General features: G+C 34.1%; 1 protein-coding gene across 1 annotated transcript in view; it reads left to right on the plus strand.

Annotated features, from left to right (window-relative positions):
• The window catches only part of LOC113384610 (xaa-Pro dipeptidase-like), a 187,403-nt gene that overhangs the window by 124,754 nt on the left and 48,258 nt on the right, over positions 1-14,391 (plus strand). Inside the window, 1 exon segment of the mRNA XM_026622358.1 lies at positions 3,567-3,611. Within this exon segment, the coding sequence (XP_026478143.1) occupies positions 3,567-3,611 (45 nt within the window).

A 14,391-nucleotide genomic window follows, 5' to 3' on the forward strand; every position in this document is an offset into this window, starting at 1 on the left:
CCTTGTGAAGTACCCGAGCACACCTGGCTTCCGTTAACCAGAAACCTAAATCAAGTTGTAGACTTATGGCTGATCGAAATTTGGTAGATTGATTAAAATAAAATAATATTTCACATTTCATCTATCATATAATTAGATAAAGTAACATTTGCTATCTAATTCTGATGCTTGATTCGATTCCTGTAAAATAATTTCAACTTCTAATGCTTTATATTATGACATATTTAATATATAAATAGCCATACAGAATGACTTCAAAACTGTGTCAGTTTCCCCAATTTCGATGTCAAACTATTCATAATGATTTGAAACGTCTAAATAATTGGAAATTAGCAAGTCAGGTTCTCGGTGTCAAACGATTCAGAATGACTTGAAACGTCTAAAAACCTCGGATTTTTTTGTTAAAACAAACTTCTCTTCAAGAAAAAGTCACACTGATTTAAATTAAAATATACACTGGTATAAAAATCTAAATTAATATAAACAAAACATTTCTGGGAACTATTGCAGACTGATAAGATATCAAAACGCTTTAATCTATCTTTTATATTTGGCTATACTTATCATTTTTGATTTATACTGTAAAAACCGACTTTTTTCACTAAAAAACCGAAAAAGTGTTCGAATTCCATAAATTTCGCCAAAAAAACGGTTTTTAAAACCGGTTTTTGAAAACTGACAAACCCTAATTCTAATGCTTCGGCCAAAAATTTTTGGAGATCTCTGGAAAAAAAGCTTCTTTGCGATGGACTACTTTTATTTATTTCACTATCATTGAAACAATAATCTTTTATATCTGTTTTAGCATTTTTAATTTGCTATTTAATTTCAAACTTATTATTTTAACTTTACTCCATAGCGGAAATTTTTATTGCTTAGTAACCTTTCGGAACTTATTTACATATTGTCCCCAAAAATACCTAAAGTTTTTTTTTGTAAATATACAAGGGTACAGGCTTAAAATCAAATAATAACGGTAAAGATTTTTTTCTTCATTTCTTTACAAAAACTACCGATGCCATGTCTAATATATTAAAAATCACTTATCAATTCCAAAGCAATTTGTATTCATCAAATGTCAACGAAAATTTTTTGGACACCACGAAAGTTATTGACTGATTTAATTCAAGGTTGTAGACGAAACGTACACAAGAAAAAATTGTCGTTCGAATTTATTTGAATGTATAAATTTGCAATTATTTGTACTTTAGTCGAAGATAACAAACAATTTGATATGAGTAATTATTATTGTAAACAACCATCAGGAATAAACATCTTATGCTAAAATAGCGGAAGTAAATAATGGACGGTGTGAAATGTAAACAAAATATGAATTTCCGCCTAAACTTTGTTTAAGTAAATATTTGATTTGCAGATTTGTAGCAAACTTTAGGTTAAAGTACTTATCTGCTGTTTGTTGTACCAGGATGTACTTATATAAGCCCTATATGGTGGAAGCTTAAGAATATAATTAGACAATATAAATTCCCAAAAAAAAGCATTGTATTTTTGCCAAAAAATTCTATTTGCTAATTTTATTTCCATTTCAAAAGTTATTCTGCATAGTTTGACACTAAGTTAGTAGAAGTATGTGTGTATGTGTATGCGAGCCAAACTGAAGAACTAAAAAAAATGTTGCTTATTAAAATTCCCAAAAAGGTATCGATGTTTTCAAGAAAATTATTGCTCCTGTTTAAATCATTCTAAAATTATAGGCTTCTCTGTTGAATCGATTCTGTGAAACTTGCAAAACTCCTTTCACATAATTAAGGCGTATGTTATTATAGGAAAAGCGAGAGTAATATCTTGATTTTTTGAAATTGAGATATCTCTTTATGTACATTTATATTTTTTACGATTTTTTTCACTCCTTGTAGAATTAATTTCAAAACATTCTATTTCTTAGGTAGACAGGTTAGGTTAGATTTCCAATATGCATAAACACAAAAATTTGTTCAGAATTACATAATTGATATTTGGTTTTTTGAAAAATGATTTTTTTACAGACCTAATAATAATAATACTTCGAGTATAGTTAATTAGTCATAACTGGATTGGACAGTTATTAAGTTGCCTTTCATTCAAAAATTCAATCGTGACAGATTGTAATAAAAAAAAACTATTGCATTTATCCTTGCACTCATTATTATTATTTGCCTCATTATTATTATTTGATGCCTTTGAGAATAGAGTTACCTCCTTGCAGTTTTTGTTTGATGTTTTGATGTCAAATGCAAGAACAGCATTTTAAGTCTATTTTACTTACAATTAGAACATAATAGAAAATTAAAAAATACTGTTCAAATCAGAAAGGAATTCATGTTGAGATCAGAAACCGACGGGGTTTAAAACCTATGTTGTTTGCATAGTGATATCAAGCAGTAGTGATATCCATTTTCACTTTAAATACATATTTTTACGTGAAAAAAGCTTTTCTGGGCATTTCTGCAGAAAAAATAACAAAAACTAAATTGTAATAATAATCATAATAAAGAATGCAGTATTCCATCAGTAAGAAAGGGACTAAAAATGGTTTTTGTATTTTAATAGATGTTTAACAAACGTTTTACAACAGAATTATTATTCAAGTTTTTTGATCTCAAACATGAAGTATTGTATAACTGCACGAAATTTGCACTATTTTTTATAATTGTTTTTTATTTATAGTCATTAAAGTCAATTATTAGTAATAACAAAGTAAAACATTTGTTGAACCGTTTAAAACTAAATTATTCATTTCATAAACAACTTTAAATATTACAAATGTTATTATTTTTCCACTAATATGCAAATGTTTACAAACACAATCCATTTTAGCGTTATCAGTAATTATCAAGTAAGCGCTAGACGCGTCGAAATATTTCGAAAATAGTTACATGGTCTCATAAAACGATTTAAATTAAATATATACATACTAATGGCCCTTTAACTGATATTTTGCACGATGTTCGAAAATAAATATTAGGTTAACGATTTTGGTTTATGGCTTATGTTGAATCTATTTCTGCGCGCAAAATATATAATAATAGGCTAGAAACATTAAATATTTTCAACAAACAAAAATAATCTAAATAACTTACACTTTTAGCTAAGGCAAAACATTTGTTAGATATTTTCTAATAATAAATTTGTTTTAAATTATATGGTTTAAAAAATATAATTATTTTGTGCATATACTTATTGTATGTGTGAATTCAAAATTCCTCTGTTTAATCTAAATTTTTAATACATAAATGTTAAAAATTACAAACTCATACAGTACAAATTGTTGTAAACCACATACACAATATGTAACTTCGATTATTTATAATTTAGCAAAAACAAGGAATATTCGATATTTTTTCCTTTGAAAGTAAATTGGTGCTATTTCTGCCTTTGGTTAGATTTCAATTCTTAAGATTAATTCAGAATTTTCAGAAATCAGTTACCATTTCTTTATCAATTTTTGTTCAATATAAATTATTTTTAAAATTAGCAATATTTTTTTTATAAAGTGAATATGTATTTATAGATACTGTGATTTCAAAAAATGTAAAAAAAATTAAGTTTGTTTTCAATTTTTACAGATTCAAAGTCAACAATGAAGTGCTGTATCCAGTCATTGCAGAATGGTAAGTCATTTTGATAATTGATTTTGATTTCCATTGATGTAGATTTTTAATATTAATGAAATTTTATGTTCTGCCTGATTATGCTTGCTATATAATTATATTGGATATTTTTATTCGTAATTATTATTAATATTATTATTAATATTTCTGAAACTTTTGTTGATGCAGTTTGCAATAGTCTTATGGGTGTGATTTCAAAGAATTATTACATGTGGTTATTTTATTTATTTCTATTGTTGAAGTGATAAAATTCTATATCTGTGATTTGAATATATGTAAGTAAGTATGAAATGAATCATGAAAACTTTTAAGTATATTTCCAGTATATTTTAGTATATTTCCAGTTTATTTCAAGACATTGTATTTGAAATTCAAGGATTTCAAAAAAGGATCAGCAGTTATTAAAAAAAATATATATATTTTTTTCAACTATTTAATTATAAATGAATTATGGTAAGTACAAACATCATATCAAATTCGCCTGATAGGTAATCTTATATATAAAAATGGAGCTCTCTTTCAAATGTCCGAATAAAACTCGAAAACGGCTGAATCGATTTGGCCAGTCTTAGTCTTGAAAAATTCGTGCCAATCCAGAGAATGTCCAAAAGGTGAGAAATTATTTCAAATCCGCGTAGAAACTTTACATTTATAATTTGAAAATTTTTGTAGAAGCGTAATTTAAATAGAACAATGGACGGTGGCAATTTCGTGAAATGTCAAACGCTTTTGACAGATGATGTTCAATTACGTTTAATAGGATGTTTTACGCGAATATTATTTATTTGTGATAAATTTGTAGTAAGTAGTTTTGTTTGTAGTTTTATTTATATACAAAAACGTTAGTAAACGGGCCCCGAGTGTTACTAGAGACTCAAAATATAAACTTTTTCGATATGTTAATATGAAAATGCATTTTTGGCATATTTTTCTCAAACACGGTGCTCTGAAAGATCTTATTTGTATAATTATATGCTCATTGGTATTTATAAAACATTTTCTAGGTTGTTATATTATTTTTTATTTATGTTATTTAAATTCAGAACCTAAATTTGGTATCGATCGAATGGACCTTTGTCCATTCTATCATCCTTTGTCGAATAACATTTTTCCAGTTATAATTTTCCAGAATTTATCGCAGAATAGATAGTAATATATGAAGGTCCGGGGTTAAAAAAGCCAACCACCGATTTGTCAAAAATCAGTAAAGTTAAGCATTGTTTAACAACAATATTTGAAAGTAGAGGAAAAAAGACTTATAGCCAGCTACAAGCTTGATTTGAAAACGGTAATCTTTTCCAGTTATAATTTCCCAGAATTTATTGCAGAATAGATAGTAATATATGATGGTCCTGGGTTAAAAAGGCCAACCACCGATTTGTCAAAAATCAGTAAAGTTAAGCATTGTTTAACAACAATATTTGAAAGTACAGGAAAAAAGATTTATAGCCAGCTACAAGCTTGATTTGAAAACGGTAATCTTTGAAATGGGGGAGATAAACGGTAATCTTTGAGAATCCATAATAAAAGTATTTTCTTCCGTTGGTAGTTTTTAAGCATTAGTTAAAAATGTAATTATTTTGTAAAATACCTTTAAAACTATAATAAGGCTTTAAATCTTTTTGCCACCTGCCCGTTTCAAGTTTGCCGGGTATATATATATATATATATATATATATATATATTATGTTAAATGTTAAATATGAACAATACAACACTCTGGATTTTAACACACACTTTATTCGGTTATAGAACATATAGGAGTTCTGATGCTGTTCAAACAATAAAAAAAAATTATCCGGAATTCGGATTATCCGGACTTTCGATTATCCGGAATTCGGATTATCCGGAATTCCGATTATCCGGAATTCCGATTATCCGGAATTCCGATTATCCGGAATTCCGATTATCCGGAATTCCGATTATCCGGAATTCCGATTATCCGGAATTCGGATTATCCGGAATTCGGATTATCCGGAATTCCGATTATCCGGAATTCCGATTATCCGGAATTCGGATTATCCGGAATTCGGATTATCCGGAATTCGGATTATCCGGAATTCGGATTATCCGGAATTCGGATTATCCGGAATTCCGATTATCCGGAATTCCGATTATCCGGAATTCCGATTATCCGGAATTCGGATTATCCGGAATTCGGATAATCCGGAATTCCGATTATCCGGAATTCGGATTATCCGGAATTCGGATTATCCGGAATTCGGATTATCCGGAATTCCGATTATCCGGAATTCAGATTATCCGGAATTCCGATTATCCGGAATTCGGATTATCCGGAATTCGGATTATCCGGAATTCCGATTATCCGGAATTCCGATTATCCGGAATTCGGATTATCCGGAATTCCGATTATCCGGAATTCCGATTATCCGGAATTCGGATTATCCGGAATTCCGATTATCCGGAATTCGGATTATCCGGAATTCCGATTATCCGGAATTCCGATTATCCGGAATTCCGATTATCCGGAATTCCGATTATCCGGAATTCCGATTATCCGGAATTCGGATTATCCGGAATTCCGATTATCCGGAATTCGGATTATCCGGAATTCGGATTATCCGGAATTCGGATTATCCGGAATTCGGATTATCCGGAATTCGGATTATCCGGAATTCGGATTATCCGGAATTCCGATTATCCGGAATTCCGATTATCCGGAATTCGGATTATCCGGAATTCGGATTATCCGGAATTCGGATTATCCGGAATTCGGATTATCCGGAATTCGATTATCCGGAATTCGGATTATCCGGAATTCGGATTATCCGGAATTCGGATTATCCGGAATTCGATTATCCGGAATTCGGATTATCCGGAATTCGGATTATCCGGAATTCGGATTATCCGGAATTCCGATTATCCGGAATTCGATTATCCGGAATTCCGATTATCCGGAATTCCGATTATCCGAATTCGATTATCCGGAATTCCGATTATCCGGAATTCCGATTATCCGGAATTCGGATTATCCGGAATTCGGATTATCCGGAATTCGGATTATCCGGAATTCGGATTATCCGGAATTCGGATTATCCGGAATTCCGATTATCCGGAATTCGGATTATCCGGAATTCCGATTATCCGGAATTCCGATTATCCGGAATTCGGATTATCCGGAATTCGGATTATCCGGAATTCGGATTATCCGGAATTCGGATTATCCGGAATTCGGATTATCCGGAATTCCGATTATCCGGAATTCCGATTATCCGGAATTCCGATTATCCGGAATTCCGATTATCCGGAATTCGGATTATCCGGAATTCCGATTATCCGGAATTCCGATTATCCGGAATTCGGATTATCCGGAATTCCGATTATCCGGAATTCCGATTATCCGGAATTCGATTATCCGGAATTCGATTATCCGGAATTCGATTATCCGGAATTCGGATTATCCGGAATTCGGATTATCCGGAATTCGGATTATCCGGAATTCGGATTATCCGGAATTCGGATTATCCGGAATTCGGATTATCCGGAATTCGATTATCCGGAATTCGGATTATCCGGAATTCGGATTATCCGGAATTCCGATTATGCGGAATTCCGATTATCCGGAATTCTGATTATCCGGAATTCCGATTATCCGGAATTCCGATTATCCGGAATTCCGATTATCCGGAATTCGGATTATCCGGAATTCCGATTATCCGGAATTTCGATTATCCGGAATTCGGATTATCCGGAATTCGGATTATCCGGAATTCGGATTATCCGGAATTCCGATTATCCGGAATTCGGATTTTCCGGAATTCCGATTATCCGGAATTCGGATTATCCGGAATTCCGATTATCCGGAATTCGGATTATCCGGAATTCGGATTATCCGGAATTCCGATTATCCCGAATTCGGATTATCCGGAATTCGGATTATCCGGAATTCCGATTATCCGGAATTCGGATTATCCGGAATTCCGATTATCCGGAATTCCGATTATCCGGAATTCGGATTATCCGGAATTCCGATTATCCGGAATTCCGATTATCCGGAATTCCGATTATCCGGAATTCGGATTATCCGGAATTCCGATTATCCGGAATTCCGATTATCCGGAATTCGGATTATCCGGAATTCGGATTATCCGGAATTCGGATTATCCGGAATTCGGATTATCCGGAATTCGGATTATCCGGAATTCGGATTATCCGGAATTCCGATTATCCGGAATTCCGATTATCCGGAATTCGGATTATCCGGAATTCCGATTATCCGGAATTCGGATTATCCGGAATTCCGATTATCCGGAATTCGGATTATCCGGAATTCCGATTATCCGGAATTCGGATTATCCGGAATTCGGATTATCCGGAATTCCGATTATCCCGAATTCGGATTATCCGAAATTCGGATTATCCGGAATTCCGATTATCCGGAATTCGATTATCCGGAATTCCGATTATCCGGAATTCCGATTATCCGGAATTCCGATTATCCGGAATTCCGATTATCCGGAATTCGGATTATCCGGAATTCCGATTATCCGGAATTTCGATTATTCGGAATTCGGATTATCCGGAATTCCGATTATCCGGAATTCGGATTATCCGGAATTCCAATTATCCGGAATTCCGATTATCCGGAATTCGGATTATCCGGAATTCCGATTATCCGGAATTCCGATTATCCGGAATTCGGATTATCCGGAATTCGGATTATCCGGAATTCGGATTATCCGGAATTCCGATTATCCGGAATTCGGATTATCCGGAATTCGGATTATCCGGAATTCCGATTATCCGGAATTCCGATTATCCGGAATTCCGATTATCCGGAATTCCGATTATCCGGAATTCGGATTATCCGGAATTCCGATTATTCGGAATTCCGATTATCCGGAATTCGATTATCCGGAATTCGGATTATCCGGAATTCGATTATCCGGAATTCGATTATCCGGAATTCGGATTATCCGGAATTCGGATTATCCGGAATTCGGATTATCCGGAATTCGGATTATCCGGAATTCGGATTATCCGGAATTCCGATTATCCGGAATTCCGATTATCCGGAATTCCGATTATCCGGAATTCGGATTATCCGGAATTCCGATTATCCGGAATTCGGATTATCCGGAATTCGATTATCCGGAATTCGGATTATCCGGAATTCCGATTATCCGGAATTCGGATTATCCGGAATTCGATTATCCGGAATTCGGATTATCCGGATTCGGATTATCCCGAATTCGGATTATCCGGAATTCGGATTATCCGGAATTCCGATTATCCGGAATTCGGATTATCCGGAATTCGGATTATCCGGAATTCGGATTATCCGGAATTCGATTATCCGGAATTCCGATTATCCGGAATTCGGATTATCCGGAATTCCGATTATCCGGAATTCCGATTATCCGGAATTCGGATTATCCGGAATTCCGATTATCCGGAATTCCGATTATCCGGAATTTGGATTATCCGGATTCCGATTATCCGGAATTCGGATTATCCGGAATTCGGATTATCCGGAATTCGGATTTCCGGAATTCGGATTATCGGAATTCGGATTATCCGGAATTCCGATTATCCGGAATTCGATTATCCGGAATTCCGATTATCCGGGATTCCGATTATCCGGAATTCGGATTATCCGGAATTCCGATTATCCGGAATTCGGATTATCCGGAATTCCGAATCCGGAATTCCGATTATCCGGAATTCCGATTATTATCGGAATTCCGATTATCCGGAATTCGGTTATCCGGAATTCGGATTATCCGGAATTCCGATTATCCGGAATTCCGATTATCCGGAATTCGATTATCCGGAATTCGATTATCCGGAATTCGGATTATCCGAAATTCGGATTATCCGGAATTCCGATTATCCGGAATTCGGATTATCCGGAATTCCGATTATCCGGAATTCGGATTATCCGGAATTCGGATTATCCGGAATTCCGATTATCCGGAATTCGATTATCCGGATTCGATTATCCGGAATTCGGATTATCCGGAATTCGGATTATCCGAAATTCGGATTATCCGGAATTCGGATTATCCGAAATTCGGATTATCCGGAATTCCGATTATCCGGAATTCTGATTATCCGGAATTCCGATTATCCGGAATTCCGATTATCCGGAATTCCGATTATCCGGAATTCCGATTATCCGGAATTCGGATTATCCGGAATTCCGATTATCCGGAATTTCGATTATTCGGAATTCGGATTATCCGGAATTCGGATTATCCGGAATTCCGATTATCCGGAATTCCGATTATCCGGAATTCGGATTATCCGGAATTCCGATTATCCGGAATTCGGATTATCCGGAATTCGGATTATCCGGAATTCGGATTATCCGGAATTCGGATTATCCGGAATTCGATTATCCGGAATTCGGATTATCCGGAATTCGGATTATCCGGAATTCGGATTATCCGGAATTCGGATTATCCGGAATTCGGATTATCCGGAATTCGGATTATCCGGAATTCGGATTATCCGGAATTCGGATTATCCGGAATTCGGATTATCCGGAATTCGGATTATCCGGAATTCGGATTATCCGGAATTCGGATTATCCGGAATTCGGATTATCCGGAATTCGGATTATTCGGAATTCGGACTATCTGGAATTCGGACTATCTGGAATTCGGACTATCCGGAATTTGGATTATCCGGAATTCGGATTATCCGGAATTCGGATTATCCGGACTTCGGATTATCCGGACTTCGGATTATCCGGACTTCGGATTATCCGGACTTCGGATTATCCGGACTTCGTATTATCCGGACTTCGTATTATCCGGACTTCGTATTATCCGGACTTCGGATTATCCGGACTTCGGATTATCCGGACTTCGGATTATCCGGACTTCGGATTATCCGGACTTCGGATTATCCGGACTTCGGATTATCCGGACTTCGGATTATCCGGACTTCGGACTATCCGGACTTCGGACTATCCGGACTTCGGACTATCCGGACTTCGGACTATCCGGACTTCGGACTATCCGGACTTCGGATTATCCGGACTTCGGATTATCCGGACTTCGGATTATCCGGACTTCGGATTATTCGGACTTCGGATTATCCGGACTTCGGATTATCCGGAACCAATGGGGTTATTGTTTTTATAATACTTGTATATAGCATTCAAACAACACATCCTTATACACTTAAAGTATTAATATTTTTGATTCTCTAGAAATTGTCTAGAATATACCTTATTTAGCAAAACAACGTTTGCCGGGTCAGCTAGTAATAATATAATTATTTTCTTCTTATGAAACATATTTATTCTTTGTCTCTTATGAGTTTACAAATTAGATTGTATATTTAAAATAACTTTTGCTTATTTGAGAAAGGGATGATTGTAAGGTTTTTTATAGCAAATTTCATTCTAGTCTTGTAACTACCTTGCTAATTAATCATTCTATCGTGCTATAATATCATTTGGTAGTATTTAAAAAAAATACTGGACTGAAAAATGCTAATTTCTCATTTTTTATTAATGTTCGTAACAACTACATAAAAATAATGATTTGCTCCTTTTTTCATTTCGTACGCCTTTTTTATTTAAAAATACGCCTGAAACTTTGTCAATTACTAGACCAACAGAAAATGTTGTTTCAAATAGTATTAAGAAAGTAGCTCATTTTCTGAGAAATATTATGAATTTATGAATTTTCAAAAGTAAATAACACATTTTTTAAAATAATTTATTCATACCAACTATGAATTTAAATACGTCTATTGGTACAAGAATAACTATATCAAAAATATTAATGAAATCATGTTCAAGAGTTTATGTTCAATAGATCAGGAATGTAATATATCCAATATCCATGTTTGTTTTTCATCTGTCACCAAATATGAAACTGCAAATAGCCGCCATCTCGGATCGGTTTGACAAAAAAATAAAACAAAAATTTAAAAAATATGTCACCATAAAAATTTCAAAATTCTAATGTCGCTTATACTCTAACCCAGGAGTGATCCTGCTGTACGAGTCAGCAAGCCGCCAAACCAAAGGGTTAAAATGACGAGTTTATATAATGCATCTAATTTCAGGATTTTCTGAAATAAGCACAAGTTCTGAATCATATACTTGAATTTTTGTTGTTTATTAAAGTGTATAGATAGATAATATCTGAGATAAAATCAGAGATACCCATCTCGACTATGAAAAAGACTTGAGCTTTTGAACAGTTTTTGTCGAATCTCTTCTTAGGCAAAATATCAAAGCAAATAGCAAATTATCAATCTTTTGGTTAGGTTAGGTTGTCACTGAATTTTTCTATAAATACTGCTCTTGTTGCTGACATCTACTATAAAATAGTTGTTGATGCCAATCGAGAATTATTTTGTTACTAAAAAAATTTGAAGTATAATTCTGCACGTATGTGAGGTTCTTTATATTTGTTGTATGAAATTTGATATAATAAATACTACAATTTAGTTTCGATAGCTTCGATAAATTTTCACAACTTCTACTTTATCAATCCTTGCCCTGACCTGAATTTCATATTGACTTCTCTCCTCCATCATACTTTCTTTTCTGCTCTTGGTTAATAAATGTGCCCATCTATTTTCTCATATAAAAGCATGACCCAACACACTTCAAATATAATTAATTGAACAAAGTATGACATTATGCTCGACAAGGCGTATCTGAGTTATCTCTCTGTGCCAGATTTATCCAAACCCGCATTTGCATCGGTGACTAATCTAACTGTAGTATGTACTGACTGTTTAAAGGTGATCCATGTGGGCGAATTCTACCTACTTATACAAGATGATCGCATTCAGTCTGCATTTAACAATTTTAATGATAATTGGAAGACAAAACACGTTGAACGATTTTTTTTCTAGAAGAAATAAGTAAAAATTAAAAAATATATTGGAAAACAAGGAATTATTACAAAGTCTTGGAAATTTCTGAAAATTGAACATTTGAAACTTTTTATGAAAATTAGTTTTTTGGCGTTTCAAGTTATTCTGAATCGTTTGACATCAAAATTGGTGAAAACAGTGTTGTGTATCTGAGCCAAAATTTGTCCTCTCATCAAAACTATCTGTACGAATTTCTGTACTCGATCAGGACACACGTTGAAAATTTTTAAATCGGTTCAATTTCCTCAATTTAATTAGGATCATTTTCTGGTCTATTATCATATTATCATCAAAGTTAATCCTACCGATAAACATATATCTAGAAAAGTACAATATCTATTTTCCACGTTGATTGATGTTGTGCAATCCATCAATGGTCATATTCATGATCCGTATTACTTTCTATAAGCGAGTTTCATTTATATTCAATGTAGGCGCTCGATATTTTTTTCACGGAAATGCAGAATAACGTCTTAACATCTATTATAGCATGTAATGTTTCTCGAGAATGTTTTTCATTTGTTTCATTTGTATTCATAGCAATTCTCAAGAATATGGTTTTTCTACATAATTGTTACTGATATATTAGATTTGTTCTCGACGTATAGTATTGCATTTTTGAAAGATTTTTTGTAAAACAAATTATTTTAGGTGATTATTTTTTACTTGTTTTTCAGTATAGAAATAATAAATAGTAGTGTGTCCGAAGGCAAGTCCATGGTATGAAAGCACTGCAAATAAACTACATACTTTCTTACCCTTCCCTGTTTATTGGTCTCATTACCATTTTATTACAATTATTCACTTTTTTATTGATTTTTATGCATTTTTATTCCAAACTTATGCTTCTACGTTTCTTGGTCTAGTGCTACGGTTTTCACTTCCCTGTATTTTCTCTTATCTCGTAAGTCATGAATCATCTGCTATATTCTCTTCTGCCTAATTCTTTTAATCCTTCTATTTTACCTCCGATGACGTCATGTAGAAGGCATTTTTTTACAAAATGGGTCCGATCCAGTTTCCTTTCCTTTTCAGAATCGTGCTCAGGACTTCTTTATTTGTTACTTTGTCTGCCTGTTTTATTTTCTCCATTCGTCTCCAGCACCACATTCTAAAACTTTCCAGATAGTTTTTGTCGGCCTTTCTTAGAGTCCATGTCTCTGATTGATTCATAGCTTTGCTTCAGACATAACACAATATTAGTTTCTTCTCCAAGTCGAGACTCAGTTTGCTCATCAGTAGTGTTCTCTTCATGAATGCTTCCTTGGCACTTATAATCTTGCCTCGATTTTTCTCGTGCAGTATTCGTCTCTGGTCAGGTTACTTTTCAGGTAGTTGAACTGGCCCACGTCTTCTAATTCTCGATTTCCTAACGTGATCCTTAGTGGCTCATCTTGTTTCGATATTGTCATCAGGTTCGATTTGTCGATGTTGATCTCCATTTCGTATCTCTTCAAGTCATCGTGACTCGTTTGACATCAAAATTGGTGAAAACAGTGTTGTGTGTCTGAGCCAAAATTTGTCTCTTCTTTTTCTAACAACGACCACGATTCTGACATCTTTTTAAGTATGAAACTAACTATTATTGTATCATTTCTACAATCCTTAACTAATGGTTTAAACTTTGAAAGGCTCTTTAGAGCATTTGGTTAAAGGAGGGTCTTTCAAAATCGACTAAGTTTCAATGTTTCAAATTGATAATATTAAAAAGAGATTAGTTCTAGAAAACATTTAGGAGCAATTTTGTCATTATATTTGACTGAGGTTTGAGAAATGTTATGTAGGCTTACGGTTCCATAGTTTAGATGAACAAAAATAAAAATAATAAAAATTATCCACAACTACTCATAATTGATTACAGTTGACTGAAGCTCTAGGTTATACATAAAAGCACATAACTTTCAAACACGAC

Source organism: Ctenocephalides felis, unplaced genomic scaffold (genome assembly GCF_003426905.1).
Source record: "Ctenocephalides felis isolate EL2017-DRISC unplaced genomic scaffold, ASM342690v1 CF-g0.4_SCAFFOLD_03571, whole genome shotgun sequence".
NCBI lineage: Eukaryota > Metazoa > Arthropoda > Insecta > Siphonaptera > Pulicidae > Ctenocephalides > Ctenocephalides felis.